The following is a 27774-nucleotide window of genomic DNA, read 5'->3' as shown; positions in this document are numbered from 1 at the left end:
GATGCAGGGGATCCCGAAGAGGACGCGCCGGAGCCCCGAGGACAGGTAAGCAGGGCTCAAGTCCTGCAGGAACGCGTGGGAACTGAGTTCCTGCACTTTTTCCACAGCAGGAACACTGTTCCGATTAGCAGGAATACTGCCAAACCAGCCCTTGAGTGGAAATCTTGGGTGAGTTCCCACACTTTTTTTTCCCAGGACTTGACCCCTGCAGGTAAGTGATCGTCAGCGGACCACACGGGGCATCGTAAACAGCTATCCGGTGGCAGCTGAAGCAGTCTGCGCTGCCGGATAGCCGTTTATGCGATGGCCCCGACATACAAAAGCATCGTATGTTGATGCTGCCTTCAACATGCGATGGCCTCTGAGAGTGATCGTATGCTGAAATTATCGTATGTCGGGGCCATCGTAGGTCGGGGGGGGTCACTGTACATTAAATAAAGTTCTTCTTGTTTCATTGAATTGCCAAGAAACACTGGGAGTGGTTTTCTTTGGACTTTAGCCTTGCTAGTGTGGTGAAAGGAGAAGCAAGTGTGTTACAGAGCTCAGCAGCTATTTTTCATGTGTGTATGCATATTCCAAGATGATAGTTGCGCCATTTTTGCATTTACAACTTCTAAAGCTGCGAGAGATGGAAAAGGAGAGGACGAGGCAAAGTTTGCGCCATCGTTATTGGGCGCATCCGGTGAATCTGGTCCGTCAGCAACATGGAGCCTTCCACTGCCTATACATACAGTTAAGGAAATACCCAAAATAATTCCAGGATTACCTTTAGGATATCTCCAGATTCGTTTGATATCCTAGTGAATTTGCTGCGGTCAGACATTCAGCGCCAGGACACGCGTTTTAGGATGGCGGTTGCACCTGATCAACGCCTGCTGGTCACCCTCAGGTAAACATTATTTTTATTGTTTCTTCTTTTGTATGATTAAATATATGTGCATGTTGGCTGTCTACAAGGTGGGCATATCTGTGTGTCCCCAGCTGTTTGAAAAGAAGCGCCGTAAATATACGTCCTGGTGAGGTGGTACTTAACGCACCAGGACGTACATTTACGTCCTAAGCATAACCGCGAGCATCGGAGCGATGCCCGGATCATGATCACAGCCAGGGACCCGCCCGTAATGGCGGACACCCGCCGATCCCGCAGATGTCCGCCATTAACCCCTCAGATGCCGTGATCAATACAGATCACGGCATCTGCAGCATCGCAGTCACTAAAATGGATGATCGGATCGCCCACAGCGCTGCCGCGGCGATCCCATCATCCAGCACAGCAGACGAAGGTCCCCTTACCTGGCTCCGCTGCCTTCCCGACGTCTTCTGCTCTGATCTGACTTCCCGCAGACCAGACCAGAGCAGAAGATGACCGATAACCCTGATCAGTGCTATGTCCTATACATAGCACTGAACAGGATTAGCAATCGAGTGATTGCTATAAATAGTCCCCTATGGGGACTATTAAAGTGTAAAAATAAAAGTAAAAAAATAAAGTAAAAAAAAATGTGAAAAACCTCTCCCCAATAAAAACGTAAATTGTCCCATTTTCCCTATTTCACCCCCAAAAAGTGTTAAAAAAAATATTTTATATATATATTTGGTATCGCGTAAATATCTGAACTATGAAAATAAAATGTTAATGATACCGTACGGTGAACGGCGTGAACGTAAAAATAAAAAGTCCAAAATAGATTCTTTTTTATAACATTTTATTCCCCCAAAAAATTATAAAAAATTGATTAAAAGTTCTATATAAGCAAATATGGTATCAATAAAAAGTACAGATCACGGCGCTAAAAATGAGCCCTCATACCGCCGCTTATACATAAAAATGAAAAAGTTATAGGTCTTCAAAATAGGGGGATTTTAAACATACTAATTTGATAAAAAAGTTTGCGATTTTTTTTTTTTAAGCTCAACAGTAATAGAAAAGTATATTATCATGGGTATCATTGTAATCTTATTGACCCAAAGAATAAAGAACAGATGTAATTGTTACCGTAAATTGTACAGCGTGAAAACAAAACCTTCCAAAATTAGCAAAATTGCGGTTTTCTTTTTAATTTCACAACACAAATAGTATTTTTTTGATTGAGCCATACATTTAATGGTAAAGTGAGTGATAGCATTACAACAGACAACTGGTCGTGCAAATAACAAGACCTCATACTAGTCTGTGGATGAAAATATAAAAGAGTTATGATTTTTTTGAAGGCGAGGAGGAAAAAACAAAAACGCAAAAATTAAATTGTCTGCGTCCTTAAGGCCCAAATGGGCTGTGTCCTTAAGGGGTTAAAGGGTACCTTTCATCAAAAAAACTTTTGATATATTATAGATTAATGTATGCAGGTGGCAGTGCTGAGCTTGTCTGTGTCCCGGCTGCGGTCTAAGATTTAGGACTCCAGCATGAGTCTGAAATCTATTTTAAAAAAAAAAGGCCTGCGACCAGGACTGGTAGGGAGACCCCTAGTGGTCATTTTTTCAAAGTGGAAAATTTTATATAAAGAAGCATATTTTTTAATAACATGCAATTGGAAAGTTATTCTGCATATATTAATCTATAATAGACATGGAATCCTAGCTCTCTCCCCTCAAACCCAAAGCGCCCGGACTGGCGTGGGCAACACCTGCAATGGATAGCAAGAAAAAAGTGGAATGTCCAGTGCAAGTAGGTCTAACGGGGCAGTTTATTGTAGAATAAAACCTCAGTACACGGACATCGTGGGCACAAGTGACGTGTTTCAGCTCGCCAAATGGGCCCACTTAGCGGCTGAAACGCGTCACTTTTTCCCACGATGTCTGTGTACTGAGGTTTTATTCTACAATAAACTACCCCGTTGGACCTCTGGACATTCCACTTTTTCCTATTAATCTATAATATATCAAAAGTTTTTGATGAAAGGTACCCTTTAAGGACAAATTGCCGCACTACTCAGGTGATTTGAAATATATGTATACGTTAGGGATCGACCGATATCGATTTTTTAGGGCCGATACCGATAATCTGTCACCTTTCAGGCCGATAACTTATACCGATATTCCGGTATAAGTTATCGGCTATTTCAACCCCCCCCCCGGCGGGGCACAAGCCGTTGCAGATCAATGATACAAAGCGGGCTCTTTAAATCAATGAACTGCAGCTGCTTTTGCGGTGCCAGAGACCGCTGCCGCCACCGGCTTCTCTCCCCCTGCGGGTCCTGAGTCTAACCACCACAGTTGCCCCATGTCCTCCCCCCCATCCTCTGCCCACATACCGCCACCGCCCCATGGCCTCCCCCCATCCCCGGTGTTATAATTACTTGTTCCCGGGGTCCGCGATACTTCTGGCTCCGTTGGCGTCCTGCGTTGTCACTGTGCGCACTGACGGTGACATCATTGCGCAGCGTACAGCAACAGCGCAGGAGCCAGAAGGATCGCGGACCCTGGGAACAGGTAATTATAACACCGGGGATGGGGGGAGGCGATGGGGTGGCGGCGGTATGTGGGTAGAGGATGGGGGGAGGCGGCGGTATGTGGGTAGAGGATGTCGCAGCGGCGGTATGGGGGGCGATGGGGCAGCGGCATGTGGCCAGAGGATGGGGGGAGGCAATGGGGCAGCGGCGGCGGTATGTGGGCAGAGGATGGGGGGAGGCAACGGCGGCAACGGTCGTCTCTGGGCGGGGCATTATCGGCAAGGTAATTGCCGATACCGATAATGTCCAAAATCATGATTATTGGCCAAACCGATAATCGGTCGATCCCTAGTATACGTGTTATTATATTAAAGTGTATGTGGTAATATGGATCTCTTGCTAAAAAATTGGAGTGAGATTTCTCTGGGATGGAAAGTTTCCCTCCAATTTATTGCAAGACATCCATAATAAGTAAATGTGTTTTTATGGATCTCTGGCAAGAAAATTGAAGGGAGTTTTCTCATCCCCTATTTCTGTGTTTTTCAACCAGGGTTCCTCCAAGTTTTGCAAAACTATAAATCCCAGAATGCCTGGACAGCCAAAGGCTGTCCAGGCATGCTGGGAGTTGTAGTTTTGCAACATCTGGAGGCTCCCTGGTTGGGAAACAATAGTATTGAATACAATTTGTACATAGCTGAAAAGTAAGAAAGGAATATTTTTTTTTTTATTTATAAAAAAAAGTTGCTCAAATGTGAAGCTATGTGATAGTCCGGGACCTAGTTATCAGAATAGCTATTGATGGTACTCCTCGATTTTGTGCTTTAATAGTTTCATTAATAAATCAAATTGGATTGTTAGTTTATAGTCTCTGCGGTGTAATTGGTGGCACATTCGGTTAGTAAAGCTGAAAGGTTGGTGGTTCAAATCCACCCAGAGACAATACTATCTCTCCAATTTGATCATTGAAGCTTTAAAGGGGTACTCCGCTGCTCAGCGTTTGTAACAAACTGTTCCCGAACGCTGAAGCCGGCTCCGGGAGCTCGTGACGTCATAGCCCCTCCCCCTCATGATGTCACACGCCACCCCCTCAATGCAAGTCTACGGGAGCCGTCACGCCCCCTCCCATAGACTTACATTGAGGGGGCGGGGCGTGATGTCATTAGGGGCTGGGCTATGACGTCACGAGCTCCCGACTCCAGCGTTCAGAACAGTGCTGAGCTGCGGAGTACCCCTTTAATTAGCAATGACATGTTGATGTCTTCTACGCCACATGTTTTATTCTTTAATAAACTTACCTTGTTATATTTGTAAAATATAAAATTATAATTTTTATTTTAATTTTTTTTCTCAATAGATCCCTGGCCAGTGGCGAATCACTCGACCTCTTTACATTATCAATTTAGGCTGGGAAAATCCACTATTTGTCAAATAGTATCGGAGACATGTGATGCACTGTGGAGCAATCTTCAGCCGACCGATCTACCAGAGCCAAATGCCCAGATTTGGATGACAGCGGCTCAATGGATTCAAGGATAATGGCAACTGTGTTGGTGCCCTGGACGGGAAACATGTCCGAATTAGAAAGCCTGCAGGAAGTGGATCGCTTTATTATAACTAGAAGAGGATTTTAAGCGTTATTTTAATGGCGATTGCAGTTGACATATGGGCATACGGTAATAATATTGACTCTAGATCTTGGACATGCTTTTTACAGTGGAAACTTTAAAGGGGTACTCCGGTGGAAAACTTTTTATTTTATATATATATATATTATATTATATTTTTTTCATTTTTTTTTTTTATATCAACTGGTGCCAGAAAGTTAAACAGATTTGTAAATTACTTCTATTAAAAAATCTTAATCCTTCCAGTACTTATTAGCTGCTGAATAATACAGAGGAAATTATTTTCTTTTTGGAACACAGTGCTCTCTGCTGACATCACGAGCACAGTGCTCTCTGCTGACATCTCTGTCCATTTTAGGAACTGTCCATAGCAGCATATGCTTGCTATGGAGATTTTCTCCTACTCTGGACAGTTCTTAAAATGGACAGAGATGTCAACAGAGAGCTCTGGGTTTCCAAAAAGAAAATAATTTCCACTGTAGTATTCAGCAGCTAATAGGTACTGGAAGGATTAAGATTTTTTTTTATAAAAGTAATTTACAAATCTGTTTAACTTTCTGGAAAAAAACTTTTCCACCAGAGTACCCCTTTTACATTCCCGGCCCAAAAGCATTACCTGGAATGACAGGACCCCTACTCAAGTACTGGTGGCAGACGAGGTGTTTCAAATGTCAAAAAAACTTATTAAAACCATATGCAAGCCGAAGCCTGAATGCCCAGAGAAGAATTTTTAATTTTCGTCTAACAAGGGCGAGAAGACATGTTGAATGCACCTTCGGTATTCTAGCCAACCGTTGGAGGGTTTTGACCACGTGCATTCAATTAAGGCCACATAAAGTCGATTCTGTCATCAAGGCTTGTGTAGTGCTTCATAACTTCGTGCTACGTAACCAGCCACATGACTTCGTATTGATGGAGGACATAGAAGAAGCCCCAATGGTCGGTCTGGAACCATCATCCCAAAGGTCATCGGTGCCAATTATGGAAATACGTGAAGCATTCACAAACTTCTTCTGCTCTCCCGTTGGAGCTGTGCCATGGCAAGATGGGGTATAGGTACGGCCTTATCAAACCATTTACTTAAAGTGGGGGAGATTTGTGGAGGGAGTGGGGCATTTGCCCATGAAAAACCAATCAGATTGCATACAAAAATTTTTTTATAGTCTCTTTAAAAATGAATAAAGCCGATCTGATCGGTTGCCATGGGCAACTACACCACTTTTCCTCTGTACAGGTTTAGATCCCTGAAATACTCCATTATATTATTTTTTTTTTGTTTGTTTTTTTTATAAACTTTTTTGAAATTAATTTTTCAGGACCATATTTTTTAATTTCAAATTTTAAAGGTTGTTTTCATAAATGTTTAATTTAATTACCATACTGTGAACACTCTTGTCCATCAAAAATAATGTCAAAGTCCGCCATAGACATGCAATATGAATGAAAAATGTATATAATGAATATGTGATATATATGGTTTGTTTTTTAAAATACTGGACCAGTTTAACATTTCCAGAGTTGAACATAGTTTAACCAAAACTTATATAATTTATTTGCTGTATGATCAATTGTGAAAGAAGCAAGTTGATTGGTTTATATGATAAACTCTGCAAGTTTTAAACCACACTTGTTTTTGGAAAAAAGAATATACCGTATTTTTCGCCGTATAAGACGCACTTTTTCTTCCCCAAAACTGGGGCGAAAAAGTTGGTGCGTCTTCTACGGCGAATACACGCACCGATCGCGGCGATGCCCTGTATTAACCCTTCAGACGCGGCGATCAAAGCTGACCGCCGCGTCTGAAGGGAAAGTGACACTAACCCGGCTGCTCAGTCGGGCTGTTCGGGACCGCCGCGGTGAAATAGGAGCGGCGTGCGTAACGGAAACGGAAAGCGTGGATCCCGGGGAAGAAGACGTCCGGAGCGTCGGGGACGCGGCGACAGCGATGGAGCGACATCCAGGGCAGCGGTGACGGGTCCGGAGCGGCGGGGACACGTGAGTATTACCTCCTATGCAGTGGTCTTCAACCTACGGATCTCCAGATGTTGCAGAACTACAACGGCCAACGGCTGTCCGGGCATGCTGGGAGTTGTAGTTTTGCAACATCTGGAGGTCCGCAGGTTGAAGATCACTGTTGGGTTCAGAATCTTTTTTTTTTTTTCTTCTAGATTTTGCACCTTTAAAATTGGGTGCGTCTTATATGCCGGTGCGTCCTATAGGGCGAAAAATACGGGTATATCTACATTTGGCCACAAAATTTTGATTTGTGGGATAGACCTTCACGTAGATGTGTCAGATTATCTTTGTGGAGGTGTAGCCAAAAAATAATACGTGTACAAATGTGGATATTTATTTATTTTTCTTCTTCAACCATGGAACTGGTAGTTATGTTACTTTATTGTACAAAAAACCTTATTGTAATTGATGTTCCTTTGTTGTTTTACAAATAATCTTTGTTCCATCACCGTCCTGGAAACAAACATTGTTTATATCTTGTTTATATCATTGTTTATATCTTGTTTATATCATTGTTTATATCATTGTTTATATCTTGTTTATATCATTGTTTATGTCATATTTAAAAAAAATAATATGAAACTGGTTTTTACATTTTTTTTTACTTTTTAAAAGTATAACATAACAACTGTTGTCGGAGTCTTATTTCCAACATGATAAATAATATACAGAACACGTATAGAGGCGGAAGAACGTTCCCCTCGGGGTCACTGGGTGATGCAAAAGCTTCCTATACGACCAAAAAATACAAGCAGTCAATCATCAATAAAAAAAAAAAAACAGTATACAGTGACCCCTCGACCTATGATGGCCCCGACATACGATCATTTCACCATACGATGGTCTCTCAGAGGCCATCACATGTTGAAGGCAGCATCAACATACGATGCTTTTGTATGTCGGGGCCATCGCATAAACGCCTATCCGGCAGCGCAGACTGCTTCAGCTGCCACCGGATAGCCGTTTACTGTGCCCCGTGTGGTCCGCTGACGATCACTTACCTGTCCTCGGGGCTCTGGCGCGTCCTCTTCGGGATCCCCTGCATCGTTGGCGCTCTTCATCGTCGTCATCACGTCGCTCCGCACGCCGTCCCGTCATCCAATTGGAGAGGCGTTCGTAGTGACGTGATGGCGGCCACTGAGAGCGAGGATGTCGGGGAAGCAGAGGCCTTGCTGGAGCGTCGGGGACGCGGCGACAGCGATGGAAGGCGACATCCCGGGCAGTGGTGACGGTCCGGAGCGGCGGGGACAGGTGAGTACAACTTCCTTTAACAGTGGTCTTCAACCTGCGAACCTCCAGATGTTGCCAAACTACAACTCCCAGCATGCCTGGACAGCCGTTGGCTGTCCAGGCATGCTGGGTGTTGTAGTTTGGCAACATCTGGAGGTCAGCAGGTTGTAGACCACTGTCCTATACTTTACATTGCACGGATCCCTCAACATACGATGGTTTCAACAAACGATGGTCCATTTGGAACGGATTACCATCGTATGTTGAGGGACCACTGTATATGTAGACAGAAATTAGAGTGTAATGTACCTACCTAATGGTGTTCACTTGGTCTGTGTGTGCATTGAAGCTTCTGTATGTAGACCTTATGCGAGGCTATGTAGAGGTGGTGTACATCTATGGAAAAGGAATAATATTCACAATCTTATACACGAGGAACACAATTTCCACAGATTTATCAAAACCTGTCCAGAGGAAAAGTTGCCCATAGCAACCAATCAGATCGCTTCTTTCACTTTGCAGAGGCCTTGTTAAAAATGAAAGCAGCGATCTGATTGGTTGCTATGGGCAACTGGTCAACTTTTCCTCTGGACAGGTTTTGATAAATCTCCCCCAATGTTATTTTCACGGTATCTTACCCTCCTGGTGTTAATACAGTTCATTCAAAGATTCTGGTGACTGGGTTTGTTTAAACAGGAGACACAGTCAGTTTTCCAAGTTTAGATTAAGTTAACTGTTCCTTCCTGGTGTTTGCTGTTTGGTGGAACTGGCCGGTGGCGTCTCTACCGTGCCTGGTCCCACTGTATTACTAGTTGGTGAGCTGGTTGCCGTTGGTGATGTCACTATGGAAGTGCGGATTGTCCAAAAAACCTCTGACGCGTTTCGAAGGCAGTGTCAGCCTCCTTCGTCTGGGATGCATATATAATATATTAACAGTATAAATATATTAACAATTATAGTATAAAATTAGAAATATATAAAAAGAGAGGCTGTCTCACCTCCTTCTATACAGCTGCCCTTCCTCCTTATAGGTGTCCTCTCATGGGCTGGTAAGAGTTAGAGATGAGTGAACTTACAGTAAATTCGATTCATCACGAACTTCTCTGCTCGGCAGTTGATGACTTTTCCTGCATAAATTAGTTCAGCTTTCAGGTGCTCCGGTGGGCTGGAAAAGGTGGATACAGTCCTAGGATAGAGTCTCCTAGGACTGTATCCACCTTTTCCAGCCCAGGGGAGCACCTGAAAGCTGAACTAATTTATGCAGGATAAGTCAGCAACTGCCGAGCCGAGAAGTTCGTGACGAATCGAATTTACTGTAAGTTCACTCATCTCTAATTATGTCCATCGCGGTTATTAAACTTAGAGCAAAGACCCTAAGTGGACTGGGGTGTAGGTCCAGAAACCAATCCCTCTACTCGAAGAAGCTGCATATCCAATTGTAGGAGCTTTGTTGAAACACAATTTTTTTTAGCTTTTCAATTGCCTCCATGAAGGCCTCCTGCCAATTGGAGCTGTGGCTTTGAGAGAGTAGAATGGCATTGAGAGAGTTGTCTTCTAAGACTTGTCCCAATAGTAGATGGGGGGTGCCTGTCTCGCTCAATATGCGTCTGTGGATCTATTGTTTCCTCATCAATGGGCTCAGTCATTTGGACTGCTATATCACATGTAGTTCTGAAAAAAAAAAAAAACATTAACGATTAAAAAAATCGCACAGTCATAAAAAGGATTTTGATTATCTACTATCATAGCAATTGTTTAAATAAATACACATTTGACCTGACATTTTTTGAAAATGACTATTGGCAGCTGCATTACTCATCAATGCTCAGGGTACAGAATTCAGGAACAATAAGGTGAGTATTTTGAGGTGTAGTCAAGTTTTCAGATAATGTTCATGCACAATAACACTTATTTTTCTGATATCCAAAAATGTGATAAAAAAAAAAAAAAAAATAGACTAAAAGGGAAGTTAAACTTGCGCTCACATTTCTTGTACTCAAGAAGGCAGGATAGTCGTGCTGCATGCTTGTATTGTTTTTTTTTTTGTTTTTTTTTAGCCAGATCCGCTGGGCATCTGGCAATCCCTTTGAAACTTAAAGGGGTACTCCGCGGCTCAGCGTTTGGAACAAACTGTTCCGAACGGTGGAGCCAGGAGCTCGTGACCTCATAGCCCCGTCCCCTAATGATGTCCCCCCTGGAGGCACAATATGGCTGACTTGGTGTACAAAGATGTCTCCTCTTGAAGAACATGAGGTAAATGAGGTCCTGCTGCTGGAGGAAGGGGGGTGGGAATCAGAAGATTCTAGAAGGTGGGAAGAACTTTCAGAGTGCACTGCGCATGTGCAAACCGCAAAACCGTATTGTGCTAAACGGATGTAACCGTACGCACGTATGATTCTTTACGGTTCCCATAGACCACCATTTAAAAAAAAAAATGTATACGGTTTCGATACGGTTTTTCACCCGGATATGAAACCGTAGTAGACTACGGGAAAAAACAGATTAAACCGTAAATGATGCAAAACGGGCTCAACCGGATGCTTTGTTTGGCATACAGTTTTCAATACGGTTCCGTACGGTTTTGGCACTGAAACCATATATACGGGAACTGTATTGCAAAAACATGGTGTAAACCCAGCCTTACTCAATATAAAAATTGCTGCATGGTCGATGACTACTTCTCCTCCCGGGAACTAGAGCGCAAAGCAATTTTAAAATGTCAGGTGTGGGGGTCTCGAGCCGTGGATGATACAAGAGAGCGTGAACTTTAAACAAGCGGCTCCATCTGTACAAATAGCGCTGAAGGCCTGTTTGTGTACTCTCATAAACCCGGGCAAATAGCGGAGACATGGAAATAATCACGAGGCACCTGTTTCTACCTGATCTCGTTTTATTATTACACTAACACAGACCCTGCATGTATGGGTTAAATCCGAGGTGGACAAGGATTTATATCCACCCCTTCCTTTATCTAAACAAGTGCACCATTCTGTGCCGCTGTATTTCCTAATATATCCTTACAGCGGTCACAGGATGGGTGATAAGTGTCTGATCGTTGAGAAGTGTGACCGCCTGGACTTGTACTGATCACCGGTTTCCCTGTATGAGTATGTGCACTGCCACATTGCCACAAATATGTTTAAAATGTAATAGAAAATCGGAAACTAGGCGACTCTGTTCTGTTCCCTGACACAATTAATACAGTGAGTTTGGTCTCCTCCTGGCCTGGCAGGAGTCCAAACTCGGGAAGTGCTTCTCTGCACTGAGCTTGATTGACAGCTGCACAGAGCCTCACTGAAAGCTGCATAGAACCTCACTGAAACATCCACAGAGCTTGAGATCTTCTATTCATCACAGCACTGCAACCATGTGAGGGCGGAAGTGGTCCCCCAGCAGGCTTCAGTGATGTCATGCCTGCTGGGAAATGCTCCCACTTTCTCCTGCTGGGAGATTGCCCTATGTGAGCAAGAATAAAGGTATGATACACAGCTTTTTAAAGCTCTGACATTTTTTTTAAGGGTGGGAGGAGTGTTAGGAGTAGTTAGGGAACATAGCCTGAGCTAGTTTAGAAAAGTTTATTTGGTGACAGGTACTTTTTAAATGCTATGGGATTACCAGAGAAAGCTTAGTATCTTCGGCAATTCCATAGACTTTAAAGGGGTAATCCAGGGCAATAAACTTGTCCCCTACCCACAGGATAGGGCATAAATGTCTTATCGCAGAGAGTCTGACCGCTGGGACCAGTAATTGGCTGAGCGGGCCATCACTCCTGCTTGTGCTCTATACAACTAGGGAGACAAATAGTGGCAGCTTTGTTAAACACAAATAAAACATAGAAAACTTATTTTTTTTTTTTTTTTTTAACAAAGTACATTGGAAAAAAATTTTTTAATTTACCATAAGGAGTGCAATAGCAAAAATGAGTTTTAATGAAAGTGCCCATTTAAAGTGGGTTAGCATATTGTGGGTGCAGAAATGCCCCAGTATGGCATTCTTGTACAATCGGCTGTAGGAGTAGGAAAAACTCTTGTTCACTATCCGTACAGTCTACAGTAGTGGCGGTATAGTCTGTATAGGCAGTCGATGGCTCGGTTTCCTCACGTCATAGCGCTGTTTTCAGGCTGGTAATATACACTGCTCAAGTGAACACTAAAACAACACAATGTAACTCCAGGTCAATGACACTTCTGTGAAATCCCACTGTCCACTCAGGAAGAACACTGATTGACAATCAATTTCACATGGAACAGACAACAGGTGGAAATTATAGGCAATTAGCAAGACACCACCAATAAAGGAGTGGTTCTGCAGGTGGTGACCACAGACCACTTCTCAGTTCCTATGCTTCCTGGCAGATGTTTTGGTCACTTTTGAATGCTGGCGGTGCTTTCACTCTAGTCGTAGCATGAGACGGAGTCTACAACCCACACAAGTGGCTCAGGAAGTGCAGCTCATCCAGGATGGTACATCAATGCGAGCTGTGGCAAGAAGGTTTGCTGTGTCTGTCAGTGTAGTGTCCAGAGCATGGAGGGCAGAAGACAGCCCAGAAGACTACCAGAAGACAGCCCAGTACATCAGGAGACGTGTAGGAGGGCAACAACCCAGCAGCAGGACTGCTACCTCTGCCTTTGTGCAAGGAGGAGCAGTGCCAGAGCCCTGCAAAATGACCTCCAGCAGGCCACAAATGTGCATGTGTCCACTCAAACGGTCAGAAACAGACTCCATGAGGGCCCGACGTCCACAGGTGTGGGTTGTTCTTACAGCCCAACACTGTGCCAGGACGTTTGGCATTTGCCAGTGAACACAAAGATTGACAAATTCGCCACTGGCGCCCTGTGCTCTTCACAGATGAAAGCAGGTTCACACTGAGCACGTGTGACAGACGTGACAGAGTCTGGAGATGCCGTGGAGAACGTTCTGCTGCCTGCAACATCCTCCAGCATGACTGGTTTGGCAATGGGTCAGTAATAGTGTAGGGTGGCATTTCTTTGGGGGGCCACACAGCCCTCCATGTGCTTGCCAGAGGTAGCCTGACTGCCATTAGGTACCGAGATGAGATCCTCAGACCCCTTGTGAGACCATATGCTGGTGCGGTTGGCCCTGGGTTCCTCCTAATACAAGACAATGCTAGACCTCATGTGGCTGGAGTGTGGAAGCAGTTCCTACAAGAGGAAGGCATTGATGCTATGGACTGGCCCGCCTGTTCACCAGACCGGAATCCGATTGTGCACATCTGGGACATCATGTCTCGTTCCATCCACCACAGACTATCCAGGAGTTGGCGAATGCTTTAGTCCAGGTCTGGGAGGACATCCCTCAGGAGACCATCCTCCACCTCATCAGGATCATGCCCAGGCCTTGTAGGGAGGTCATACGGGAAAGTGGAGGCCACACACACTACTGAGCCTCATTGTGACTTGTATTAAGGACATTACATAAAGTTGGATCAGCCTGTAATGTGGTTTCCCACTGTGATTTTGAGTGTGACTCCATATCCAGACCTCCATGGGTTGATAAATTTTATTCCCATTGATAATTTTTGTGTGATTTTGTTGCCAGCGCATTCAACTATGTAAAGACTAAAGTATTTAATATGATTAGTTCATTTATTCAGATCTAAGATGTGTTATCTTAGTGTTCCCTTTATTTTTTTGAGCAGTGTTCTTGTAGGTCCTTCTCGAGGAGTAGAACGTAGGGAGAAGATTCTGCTCCTATTTTATCAGCCGTCTTAAGTGTCAGGATCGTTTATCCCCGTTGATATAATGGAAAGTGCATGGAGTTGTTCAATCTAATTTCCTTTTTGTAGTCTAATTTATTATGTATGAAATGCAAAACCCATCCTGCTGCTACTGTCTGCAAAAGTAAACACTTGTGGGGTCACGGCGGCGGAGAGATTTCCCGGTGCCCGGGAAAAATGTGAAGACGAGAACGGGAAGCTGTAAAGCTCAGTCACTGGTTTACGATAGGAAGCCAAAAATATAGATCTGTCTATGGCATTGCCTATCGGTGACCTTCTGCACTGTAAATAGTACAACCCCCAATGGTAAAGGAAATGAATCATCTAGGTCAGTTGTCTCATAGTGTGGCCCTCCAGATGTTGCAAAACTTCAACTCCCAGCATGCCCGGACAGCCAACTGGAGGGCCAGACTTTGCGACCACTGATCTAGATTGTTTAGACCGAAACTTTTTTTTTTCTATTCTGTTTCGATTTTCCGATTTAATTTTTTGTAGATTATTATGGGGGCAGCCATCTTGCCTGAGCTCTTTTTAACAGCATTTACAGATACACTTTACAGCAAGCCTCATGGACATAGACACAATAGACTGAAGCTGTCCGAATGATATGAATGGGAAACCTTACTGGGCATACTCTGTGACTAGAGATGAGCGAATTTACAGTAAATTCGATTTGTTACGAACTTCTCGGCTCGGCAGTTGATGACTTATCCTGCGTAAATTAGTTCAGCCTTCAGGTGCTCCGGTGGGCTGGAAAAGGTGGATACAGTCCTAGGAGACTCTTTCCTAGGACTGTATCCACCTTTTCCAGCCCACGGGAGCACCTGAAAGCTGAACTCATTTATGCAGGATAAGCCATCAACTGCCGAGCCGAGAAGTTTGTGACGAATCGAATTTACTGTAAATTCGCTCATCTCTATCTGTGACCTTTGCAAAGATCATTTCAATGGGAAGGGGAGGCTGAACGGTGAGCTTCATCTATTGTCTTCCTTATTTACTGGTGTAAATACTAATGCTGTACAGATCACTTACCTGCAGCCTCCTCCTTATCACAGGCAGTTAGTTTTAAACCTAGTGGCCAGACCGAAAACTGTAAAACTATATTATAAATAGTAAAATTTAAAAATAAAAATTAGAAAAAACCTTGCCAAAAATTCTTTAAAAAAAATGTTTAACATAAAAACTTGATTTAAGCAATAGATCATTTTCTGATGACAGCTTTTATAAGTTGTTTTTGCCGGAATACTCCTTTAAGTCAACAATTGCCACAATATAATGGGGATCTCATTATTTTACCATAAAACAGTAGTTTTTCTCTATTTGTAGGCCGTTCTATATATATATATATATATATATATATATATATATATATATATATATATATATATATGCTGGATATAAAGTAACAGTTGGAATAGATTTTTTAGCATTCTACCTTTTTATGGGTGACCAATAAAAAATAATAATAATAATAACACACATTATATATATAAAATTATTACTATTGCTGAATGTTGTGTGGATTATAACCTGCATTAGTCACAAATCACATTTATCAAAACCTGTCAAGAGGAAAAGTTGCCCAGTTGCCCATAGCAACCAATCAGATTGCTTCTTTCATTTTTCAGAGGCCTTTTCAAAAGTGAAAGAAGCGATCTGATTGGTTGCTATGGGCAACTCACCAACTTTTCCTCTGGACAGGTTTTGATAAATCTCCTCCGTTGTCTTTTGTTCAAAATATATCCTGCATTAATCAAGAATCACTCTGTGTTTTGTGCGGATTATAACATGCATTAGTCAGGAATCAGCCTGCGTTTTGTGTGGATTATAACATGCATTAGTCAGGAATCACCCTGCGTTTTGTGCGGATTATAACATGCATTAGTCAGGAATCACCCTGCGTTTTGTGCGGATTATAACATGCATTAGTCAGGAATCACCCTGCGTTTTGTGCGGATTATAACATGCATTAGTCAGGAATCACACTGCGTTTTGTGCGGATTATAACATATTAGTCAGGAATCACCCTACGTTTTGTGTGGATTATAACATGCATTAGTCAGGAATCACCCTGCGTTTTGTGCGGATTATAACATGCATTAGTCAGGAATCACCCTGCGTTTTGTGCGGATTATAACATGCATTAGTCAGGAATTACCCTACGTTTTGTGTGGATTATAACATGCATTAGTCAGGAATCACCCTGCGTTTTGTGCGGATTATAACATATTAGTCAGGAATCACCCTACGTTTTGTGTGGATTATAACATGCATTAGTCAGGAATCACCCTGCGTTTTGTGCGGATTATAACATGCATTAGTCAGGAATTACCCTACGTTTTGTGTGGATTATAACATGCATTAGTCAGGAATCACTCTGCGTTTTGTGCGGATTATAACATGCATTAGTCAGGAATCACCCTGCGTTTTGTGCGGATTATAACATGCATTAGTCAGGAATTACCCTACGTTTTGTGTGGATTATAACATGCATTAGTCAGAAATCATTCTGCATTTTGTGCGGATTATAACATGCATTAGTCACAAATCACCCTACGTTTTCTGCGGATTATAACATGCATTAGTCAGGAATCACCCTGCGTTTTGTGCAGAGTATAACATGCATTAGTCACAAATCACCCTACGTTTTATGCGGAGTATAACATGCATTAGTCAGGAATCACTCTGTGTTTTGTGTGGATTATAACATGCATTAGTCAAAAATCACCCTACGTTTTGTGCGGATTATAACATGCATTAGTCAAAAATCACCCTACGTTTTGTGCGGATTATAACATGCATTAGTCACAAATCACCCTACGTTTTGTGCGGATTATAACATGCATTAGTCAGGAATCACCCTGCGTTTTGTGCAGATTATAACATGCATTAGTCAGGAATCACCCTGCGTTTTGTGCGGATTATAACATGCATTAGTCACAAATCACCCTGCGTTTTGTGCGGATTATAACATGCATTAGTCACAACTCACCCTACGTTTTGTGCGGATTATAACATGCATTAGTCAAAAATCACCCTACGTTTTGTGCGGATTATAACATGCATTAGTCAGGAATCACCCTACGTTTTGTGCGGATTATAACATGCATTAGTCAGGAATCACCCTGCGTTTTGTGCAGATTATAACATGCATTAGTCAGGAATCACCCTGCGTTTTGTGCGGATTATAACATGCATTAGTCACAAATCACCCTGCGTTTTGTGCGGATTATAACATGCATTAGTCAGGAATTACCCTACGTTTTGTGTGGATTATAACATGCATTAGTCAGAAATCATTCTGCGTTTTGTGCGGATTATAACATGCATTAGTCACAAATCACCCTACGTTTTCTGCGGATTATAACATGCATTAGTCAGGAATCACCCTGCGTTTTGTGCGGATTATAACATGCATTAGTCACAAATCACCCTACGTTTTGTGCGGATTATAACATGCATTAGTCAGGAATCACCCTACGTTTTGTGTGGATTATAACATGCATTAGTCAGGAATCACACTGCGTTTTATGCGGAGTATAACATGCATTAGTCAGGAATAACTCTGTGTTTTGTGCGGATTATAACATGCATTAGTCAAAAATCACCCTACGTTTTGTGCGGATTATAACATGCATTAGTCACAAATCACCCTACGTTTTGTGCGGATTATAACATGCATTAGTCACAAATCACCCTACGTTTTGTGCAGATTATAACATGCATTAGTCAGGAATCACCCTGCGTTTTGTGCAGATTATAACATGCATTAGTCAGGAATCACCCTGCGTTTTGTGCGGATTATAACATGCATTAGTCACAAATCACCCTACGTTTTGTGCGGATTATAACATGCATTAGTCAGGAATCACCCTACGTTTTGTGTGGATTATAACATGCATTAGTCAGGAATCACCCTACGTTTTATGCGGAGTATAACATGCATTAGTCAGGAATAACTCTGTGTTTTGTGCGGATTATAACATGCATTAGTCAAAAATCACCCTACGTTTTGTGCGGATTATAACATGCATTAGTCAAAAATCACCCTACGTTTTGTGCGGATTATAACATGCATTAGTCACAAATCACCCTACGTTTTGTGCGGATTATAACATGCATTAGTCACGATTCACACTGCGTTTTGTGCAGATTATAAAATCCATTACTAACGATTTCCGCTTTCTAATGCAGTTTCTCTTTATTTTCTAGGTCTCCTGCAAGATATGGATCATCCCTACAGCAAATTCGATGATGAATAGATGTAGATAAGATCTGTGAATGCGACTCCGTCCTGCCCGCATGAGCAAACCCTGCAGACGCTGGACCGACAGCAGATCATTTTCACAGTGCATGGGGCTCCTGGGGTTTTAGAGCCGACCATAGACCTAGTAATAGTTACTAAATATTCTGATTATTAATACCACTTGTCAATCCTTAGGTCTATGGTTCCAACCAATTGAAATGTATTCCATTAGTGAGGACGAGTGTCTGAACTGCTTCCAAATTTTTCTCTGTTATTAGGGATTAATGGGGTTGTCTGTGATCAGAAAAAAACATGGCGGCTTTTCCAGAAACATTGCCACGCCTGTCCATGGGTTGTGACTGGTATGACAGCTTAGTTCCATTGAAGTGAATGGGGTTGAGCTGCAATACCACACACAACCTGTGGACAAGTATGGCGCTGTAGAAAGCGGCCATGTTTTCCTCATTATGTATACCCCTTTAACCCTTTTTTTTTTAGAGGAAGGACATGCACAGCAATGCATACAAACGAAATTGCAATGCGGAAAGGTCAATCCCGTAGTTTCAGATTTTTTGCACTTCTCTTTACCCACCAGCATCCCCATTAGATCATAGCAAATGTTCCCATGTAGAGATATTTTAAAGGGGTACTCCGCTGCCCGAGCATTCGGAACATCTAGTTTCGAGCACTTGGAGCGGGCAGCAGGGGTCGTAACATCACAGCCACTCCCCCCTCGTGACGTCATGGTCACGCCCCCTCAATGCAAGTCTATGGGAGGGGGCGTGGCGGCCGCCACGCCCCCTCCCATAGACTTGCATTGAGGGTGTGTGTCAATGACATCACAACGGGGCGTGGCCTTCCCATAGACTTGCATTGAGGGTGTGTGTCCTTCCCATAGACTTGTATTGAGGGGGGTTCGGTCGTGACATCACGACCCCTGCCGCCCGCACCTAGCTTTCTAAACGACGCCGGGCGCTGTACAGAGATCAGCCGCGTGCCCCCCCGCGATCAGACATCTTGTCCCCTATCTTTTGGATAGGGGGTAAGATGTCTAGGAGCGGAGTAACCCTTTAAAGAAAGAGGATCTGTTAACTCCATTTTTAGTAAATACAGAATTTTTTTATGTAATAACAATTTTGTAGCATCTTTCTGCCATTCCTCTGTTATTCTTCCTGGAAATGTATTAATTAAATTGACAACTGGGTGTTACCGTTCTCATTGTCTATTGGGTGTTTCCCTACACAATCTGATACTGTTGGCAATAATTGGATTGTACAAGACTCTAGGGAAACACCCCATTAACAGGAGCAATGGTAACAATCAGTTCTTAATTTATAAGTTTCCAGGAGTAATAACTGAGGAATGGGACACCCAGAATTGTTATATCATGAAAAATACAAGTATTCTCTTGTTAGTTCTCCGGTCAAGTCTGTTTTAGTAGTAAATCCATGCATTCCACATATAATACCAATTTTAGAGCATCTTTGTGCTGTTCCTCAGTTACTCCTCCTGGAAATGTATAACTACATTAACCATTTTCCTTGTCTATAGGGTTTTTCCTTACACAGTCTTATACTGTAAGCAATGATTGTGTAGAATCAGACTGTAGGACAACATCCCATTGACAAGAGCAGTGGTAACAGCCCATGTATACATTTCCAAGATGAATAACAGAGGAACGCAACAACCAGAATTGTTATATAATGGAGAATACAAGTACAGTATTCACCTGTTAGTTCTGTTTTAGTAAATTTTTCTATTCCCAATATAATAATAATTCTGGAGAATCTTTGTGCTGTTCCTCAGTTACTCTCCTGGAAATGTATAAATAAATTGACAACTGGGTGTTACCATTCTCAGTCTATAGGGGGTTTCTTTTCACAGCCTGGTACTCTCCTTAAAGGGGTACTCCGGTGCTCCAGCACTCTGAACATTTTGTTGCGGTGTCACTGCCAGGCCCCCTCCATTCATGTCTATGGGAGGGGGCGTGTCGGTTGACACGCCCCCTCACATAGACATGAATGGAGGGGGCGTGACGTCACTAGGGGTCCAAAGCGCAATTTTTACGATTCTTCTCATTCTCAGCAAAAAAAACGGGGAAAAAAAACGTGTTCGGTAATAAGCCTGAGCGTCTGAACACAGCCGAAGGAAACAGCCTATAGGCAAAGAGAATGGTAATACCCACTTGTCAATTTATTTATACATTTGCAGGAGGAGTAACAGAGGAACAGCACAAAGATCCTTCAGAATTGTTATTATAAGGGAAATGCTTAATTTTATTGAAACAGACTTGCCTTGGAGGACTAACAGGGGCAATACCTGTATCCTCTATTATATACCCATTCTAGGTGTTCCATTCCTCTGTTATTCCTCCTGGAAATGTTCTTCTTATTCTGGCTGTTACCTTATTGCTCTTGTCAATAGGATGTTTCCCTACAGTCAATAATTGCCTATAGATCTGTGTCTCACACTGTAGGGAAACATCCCATTGACAAGGGTAACAATCAGTTGTCAATTTCTACATTTCCAGGAGGAATAACAGAGGGAGATGCAACACCCAAAATAGTTATATAAAAGGAAAATATTAAGAAAATATATAGAAAGTATTTACTCCAACAGGCACGTCATGAGATCCTCCTTAAAGGGGTACTCCACTGCTCAGCGTTTGGAGCAAACTGAGTGCCGGGAGCTTGTGACGTCATAGCCCCGCCCCCTCACGTCACGCCCCGCCCCCTCAATACAAGTCTATGGGAGGGGGCGTGACAGCTCCCAAATAATTGCATTAAGGGGGCGGGGTGTGATGTCATGAGCGGGCGGGGTTATGACATCACAAGCCCCCGATTCCAGCGTTCAGAACAGTTTTTTTTCCGATCGCTGAGCAGCGGAGTACCCCTTTAACATGCACATTTTTGTTAGATATTTTTGTTTTCGTGATTTTGCTTTTTTTCATTTTAACCCTTTCATTTCACTTTGACTTGACGTACAGTATATTAATATATATATATATCTATGAATGTGAAATATCTTTACGGTACATTCACACCTGCCGTATCCGTTGCGGATTTAAACGTCACATTCAACTATTTATTTGTTCTGATTTACCAGCACGAAATCTGCAGCGGCAGATCGGCAGCGGATACAGCACGTGTGAACGCGCCCTTATTTTGTATAGGTTTTGTATTGGTTTTGTTGAGTTTTTGATTTAGTTTTTTCACTGCAATGTATTTACCGTACTTTGTTACTGGTCTTGAGCATGATTCCGGGTTGTCACTATAAACACTTTTTTTTGTAATTATTTTTTTACGGACAAATTACCCCCCGCCCCCAAAGAGACAGCGACACTCTTGTCTATAGGCTGTGGGTAGTATTGCAGTTTAGCCCTATATTAAAGGGGTATTCCAGGAAAAAACTTTTTTATTTATATCAACTGGCTACAGAAAGTTAAACAGATTTGTAAATTACTTCTATTTAAAAAAAAAAAAAAAATCTTAATCCTTCCAATAATTATCAGCTGCTGAAGTTGAGTTGTTCTTTTCTGTCTGGAAACAGTGCTCTCTGCTGACACCTCTGCTTGTCTCGGGAACTGCACAGAGTAGAAGAGGTTTGCTATGGGGATTTGCTTCTACTCTGGACAGGTCCTGAGACACGTGTCATCAGAGAGCACTTAGACAGAAAAGGACAACTGAAATTCAGCAGCTCCTAAGTACTGAAAGGATTAAGATTTTTTTAATAGAAGTAATTTACAAATCTGTTTAACTTTCTGGAGCCAGTTGATATATATATATATTTAAAAAAATGTTTTCCTGGATAACCCCTATAAGCAAATGCCTGCAATACCAGACCCGACCTATGGGCAAGAGTGGCGCTGTTACTAAAAAAAATACCAGACAGTTGCTTGAATGTTCTTTTTAGTAGGAAACTCCCAAAACCACTCTGTGTGCATTTAGTGTGCCTCTAGCTGTTGCAAGACTACAACTCCCAGCATGCCCGGACAGCCTTCGGCTGTCCAGGCATGCTGGGAGTTGTAGTTTTTCACCTGCAGGAGGTACACTGGTTAGAATACATTGCATTAGCAGAACTGGCCAGCCATTCAATGTGTATTAGTGCGTATTAACTGTATCAACAGGCGATATGGGTTTATGAAAAAGGATCAGGCAATAGAATTTTTTTGCCTGATCCATTTGTTCTTAGGGGAGATAAACTGCTGTCAGAGGTGTCTGGCAGCAGCTTATACCATTTTTATTTATTGCAAACACAATAGTGTTTGATTAAAAAAAAAAAAAAATAACCGCTCACCACCATCAGTCTGAATATGTGTTTAGGGAGGACATGCGTTTTCTTCAGGACGACCACGGACGACATAGAACAAGGCAGGCCGGTTCCCGTATAGTCATCCAAACCAAAGCTTGATTCTGTCACCAGCTTTCCATTAAAATACAAACTTTGTTTTGTTTATTTTTTAAAGAAAAGAAAAACCCCGACGGGTTTTGAACCGTTCAGTTCTTAATCATGATTAAACGTTTTTTATTTATTTATTTATTTATTTTTTTAAATCAACTGGTGCCAGAACGTTAAACAGATTTATAAATTACTTCTGTTAAAAAAAATCTTAATCCTTCCTGTACTTATCAGCTGCTGTATGCTCCAGAGGAAGTTCTTTTCTTTTTGATTCTCTTTTCTCTCTGACCACAGTGCTCTCTGTCTGTCTCAGGAACTGTCAAGACCAGGAGCAAATCCCCATAGCAAACCTCTCCTGCTCTTGACAGGTCCTGAGACAGACAAAGGTGTCTGCAGAGAACACTGTGGTCAGACAGAAAAGAAAAACTCAACTTCCTGTGGAACTTAGAGCAGCTGATAAGTACTGGAAGGGTTAAGATTTTTAATTAGAAGTAATTTACAAATTTGTTTAACTTTCTGTCTCCAGTTGATTTAAAAAAAAAAATATAATAGTTTTCCAACGGAGTATCCCTTTAAGCCATGTACCCATGATGAAGAACTGTTGAACAGTTCAAAACCTGTTGGCGTTTTGTTTTCTCATTTTATCCACGTTTTGGGTTTGTATTCTTTTAATGGATCTTTGATAAAAGTTTTTTTATTTTATGGAGAGCTGGTGACTAGAAACAACCTGCAGTTTAAAAAAATTTGTGTTGTGGAATTGTGTTTTAGGCAATTATCTAATATTTTAGCTAATAAGTGAATGCAAGTCGGGGGGGGGGGGTGTTTGTTTTATAAAAAAAAGTTTCCTTTAGATGAGTTCGATTTTATGAGTTTACACTTGCACTCTTGCAGTATTTAATAAATACATTGCATCCGTTACATTTTCTTTTTTTGTTATTATTACAGATGTAGTAGAGCTGAGTTTGTTCGTGTATGGAAAACTAGTTTGCCATTTGGTATCACGTGATGCAGTATGTACAGTTAGATCAAATATATATATATATATATATATATATGTGTATGTATATATATGTGCAAAAGTAGCTGTCACACCCATACCCTGGTACCGGAAAGGTCCTAGAGGCCAAAGTATAGTATTATAAATGAAAAGTACGTGGTCCGATACAGATTTTTGCATTGGGGTCCAGGAGATTTAAGTTCCACCCCTAGGGGGAGTGCAGGTAAACACCTGATGTTTTATAGTAGCTTTGTAAATTAAAGGGGAAACCAGGAAAAGAAAAACAAAGAATTTTTTTCCCCCAAAAACAGCACCACCCCTGTCCTCAGGTCGTGTATGGTATTACAATTCTGCTCCATTTAAAGGGGTACTCTGGTGGAAAACTTTTTTTTGGTGCCAGAAAGTTAAACAAATTTGTAAATTACTTCTATTAAAAATCTTAATCCTTCTAGTACTTATTAGCTGCTGAATACTACAGAGGAAATTCTTTTTGGAACACAGTGCCATTTTAGGAACTGTCCAGAGCAGCATATGTTTGTTATGGGGATTTTCTCCTACTCTGGACAGTTCTTAAAATGGACAGAGATGTCAGCAGAGAGCACTGTGCTCTGAAAATAATTTCCTCTGTAGTATTCAGCAGCTAATAAGTACTGGAAGGATTAAGATTTTTAAATAGAAGTAATTTACAAATCTGTTTAACTTTCTGGCACCAGTTGATTTAAAAAATTGTTTTCCGGTGGAGTACCCCTTTAATGGAAGACCTGCAATTCCACACACAAACAGGAGGAGGACAGGTGTGGCGCTGTTTTTGAAATGAGCTCTGTTTTTCTAATCCTGGATAACCCCTGTAACACTCCAGTAACAGATTCAGCTCTGCTATATCTATTCGGTTGCTATGTCTTCCTGCATCAACCTACAATATTGAATGTCTAGCTTGATACTTAAAAACGCTTTTATGGCGCTGTTTATCATAGAGAAAGGCTGAGATTTTGTATTATCAGATGTTGCACTTGATTCACCCCTCTGTACATCATTTTTGGTATTTTGTTTGCATTGTTACTCTATTAAAAAAAGTGAACCCTTAACTCCATAGTCTGACCGAGCCTATATCCTTACATGTGTATGGAGCCACATTTTTCATCTTAAATTGTCCCTGCCATGAAATTTATTTTTTATGTGGTTTAGCCCTATTTACGTAAATGCCTGTAATACCAGACGCGGCCTATGGGTAAGAGTGGTGCTGTTTCTTTCAAAAAAAATACTTTTAAAGTAGAGCTCCAAGCTGTAAGCATCCTGTTATAGAGCAGGAGGAGCTGAGCAGATAATATATACAATGCAGTACAATCTGCAGGTATCATGTTATAGAGCAGGAGGAGCTGAACAGATGATATATATAATACAGTACAATCTGCAGGTATCATGTTATAGAGCAAGAGGAGCTGAGCAGATGATATATACAATACAGTACAATCTGCAGGTATCATGTTATAGAGCAGGAGGAGCTGAACAGATGATATATATAATACAGTACAATCTGCAGGTATCATGTTATAGAGCAGGAGGAGCTGAGCAGATGATATATACAATACAGTACAATCTGCAGGTATCATGTTATAGAGCAAGAGGAGCTCAGCAGATGATATATACAATACAGTACAATCTGCAGGTATCATGTTATAGAGCAGGAGGAGCTGAGCAGACTGAAATATACAATACAGTACAATCTGCGGGTATCATGTTATAGAGCAGGAGGAGCTGAGCAGATGATATATACAATACAGTACAATCTGCAGGTATCATGTTATAGAGCAGGAGGCGCTGAACATATGATATATACAATACAGTACAATCTGCAGGTATCATGTTATAGAACAGGAGGAGCTGAGCAGATGATATATACAATACAGTACAATCTGCAGGTATCATGTTATAGAGCAGGAGGAGCTGAGCAGATGATATATACAATACAGTACAATCTTCAGGTATAATGTTATAGAGCAGGAGGAGCTGAGCAGATGATATATACAATACAGTACAATCTGCAGGTATCAGGTTATAGAGCAGGAGGAGCTGAGCAGATGATATATACAATACAGTACAATCTGCAGGTATTCTGTTATAGAGCAGGAGGAGCTGAGCAGATGATATATACAACACAGTACAATCTGCAGGTATCGGTTATAGAGCAGGAGGAGCTCAGCAGATGATATATACAAAACAGTACAAACTGCAGGTATCATGTTATAGAGCAGGAGGAACTGAGCAGATGATATATACAATACAGTACAATCTGCAGGTATCAGGTTGTTGAGCAGGAGGAGCTGAGCAGATGATATATACAATACAGTACAATCTGCAGGTATCGGTTATAGAGCAGGAGGAGCTCAGCAGATGATATATACAATACAATACAATCTTCAGGTATCATTATAGAGCAGGAGGAGATGAGCAGATGATATATACAATACAGTACAATCTGCAGGTATCATGTTGTAGAGCGGGAGGAGCTGAGCAGAGGATATATACAATACAGTACAATCTGCAGGTATCATGTTATAGAGCGGGAGGAGCTGAGCAGATGATATATACAATACAGTACAATCTGCAGGTATCATGTTATAGAGCGGGAGGAGCTGAGCAGATCATACATACAATACAGTACAATCTGCAGGTAACATGTTATAGAGCAGGAGGAGCTGAGCAGATGATATATATACAATACAGTACAATCTGCAGGTAACATGTTATAGAGTAGGAGGAGCTGAGCAGATGATATATACAATACAGTACAATCTGTAGGTATAATGTTATAGAGCAGGAGGAGCTGAGCAGATGATATATACAATACAGTACAATCTGCAGGTAACATGTTTATAGAGCAGGAGGAGCTGAACAGATGATATATACAATACAATCTGAAGATAACATGTTATAGAGCAGGAGGAGCTGAGCAGATGATATATACAATACAGTACAATCTGTAGGTATAATGTTATAGAGCAGGAGGAGCTGAGCAGATAATATATACAATACAGTACAATCTGCAGGTAACATGTTATAGAGCAGGAGGAACTGAGCAGATGATATATACAATACAGTACAATCTGCAGATATCGGTTATAGAGCAGGAGGAGCTCAGCAGATGATATATACAATACAATACAATCTTCAGGTATCATATTATAGAGCAGGAGGAGCTGAGCAGATGATATATACAATACAGTACAATCTGCAGGTATCATGTTGTAGAGCAGGAGGAGCTGAGCAGAGGATATATACAATACAGTACAATCTGCAGGTATCATGTTATAGAGCGGGAGGAGCTGAGCAGATCATACATACAATACAGTACAATCTGCAGGTATAATGTTATAGAGCAGGAGGAGCTGAGCAGATGATATATACAATACAGTACAATCTGCAGGTATAATGTTATAGAGCAGGAGGAGCTGAGCAGATGATATATACAATACAGTACAATCTGTAAAATGAGCAGAGTTTTAAATGAATAAAATGCAAGCAACATTGAATCTTTTCCCACAAAAATATCAATCTGCTCAGCACCTCCTGCTAACATGCTACCTTGGGGAAGAGAATATGGCACCCAGATGAAGTAGTGTATATATTGCTATATTTGGAGCACATCAGCATATAACAGCGAAGTTTTGCCACGCACATCTGTCTAAAGCTGTAAATTTTATATGGCTGAGACTTGGACTCTCTTTTTCAAGGCTCTATTTCAGTGGGTGGGACCTTAGCAGGCCATTTTGCCAGTAGGACTCACACAGAACTTGCTTTCCCTTCTCTAGACAATTACCACACAGCACATACTCCTCTGCTATGTCATGAGGTAGTGTTGGTGAAAGTGCACTACGCTTAACTAGCTGGCACTGTGCTGGGGGATGATTTACACTGTACACTATTATAGATATCAAGTGGAGAGACAAGGGGCAATGTGAGCAGAAAGGAAACAGCAAGGAAGGAGTTACACCAAGCACTGAACTTCTGCTAAGAAACTAAAGGGAGACAGGAGATTACACTGCAGCACTGTGGACATACAGCAGTAAGCACGCTGCCATTCACACAAGAGACAGCTGCCTTAAGCTTTATGGGGGGTCAGAGATGAGAAGGAAGCC

At 41.8% G+C, this 27774-nt stretch overlaps 2 protein-coding genes across 2 annotated transcripts in view; one reads left to right on the top strand and one right to left on the bottom strand.

The window, feature by feature from the left end:
* The window catches only part of DUS3L (dihydrouridine synthase 3 like), a 113309-nt gene extending 104245 nt beyond the window's left edge, over positions 1-9064 (bottom strand). Inside the window, exons 1-2 of the mRNA XM_056519064.1 lie at positions 8899-9064; positions 8574-8656 (exon numbers count right to left, since the gene is read on the bottom strand). The gene's annotated coding sequence lies outside the window, so the exon portion shown is untranslated. The remainder of the gene's footprint in view (positions 1-8573; positions 8657-8898) is intronic.
* LOC130272984 (pituitary tumor-transforming gene 1 protein-interacting protein-like) overlaps positions 1-24061 on the top strand; it is a 96615-nt gene extending 72554 nt beyond the window's left edge. The window contains exon 7 of the mRNA XM_056519065.1: positions 18210-24061. Coding sequence (XP_056375040.1) covers positions 18210-18259 — 50 coding nt within the window. The 3' untranslated portion in view covers positions 18260-24061. The remainder of the gene's footprint in view (positions 1-18209) is intronic.
* The last annotated feature ends 3713 nt before the right edge of the window (positions 24062-27774 follow it).

Source organism: Hyla sarda, chromosome 5 (assembly GCF_029499605.1).
Source record: "Hyla sarda isolate aHylSar1 chromosome 5, aHylSar1.hap1, whole genome shotgun sequence".
NCBI lineage: Eukaryota > Metazoa > Chordata > Amphibia > Anura > Hylidae > Hyla > Hyla sarda.
The sequence above is the reverse complement of the archived record's forward strand: the minus strand, read 5'-3'. Positions and strand labels throughout refer to the sequence as shown.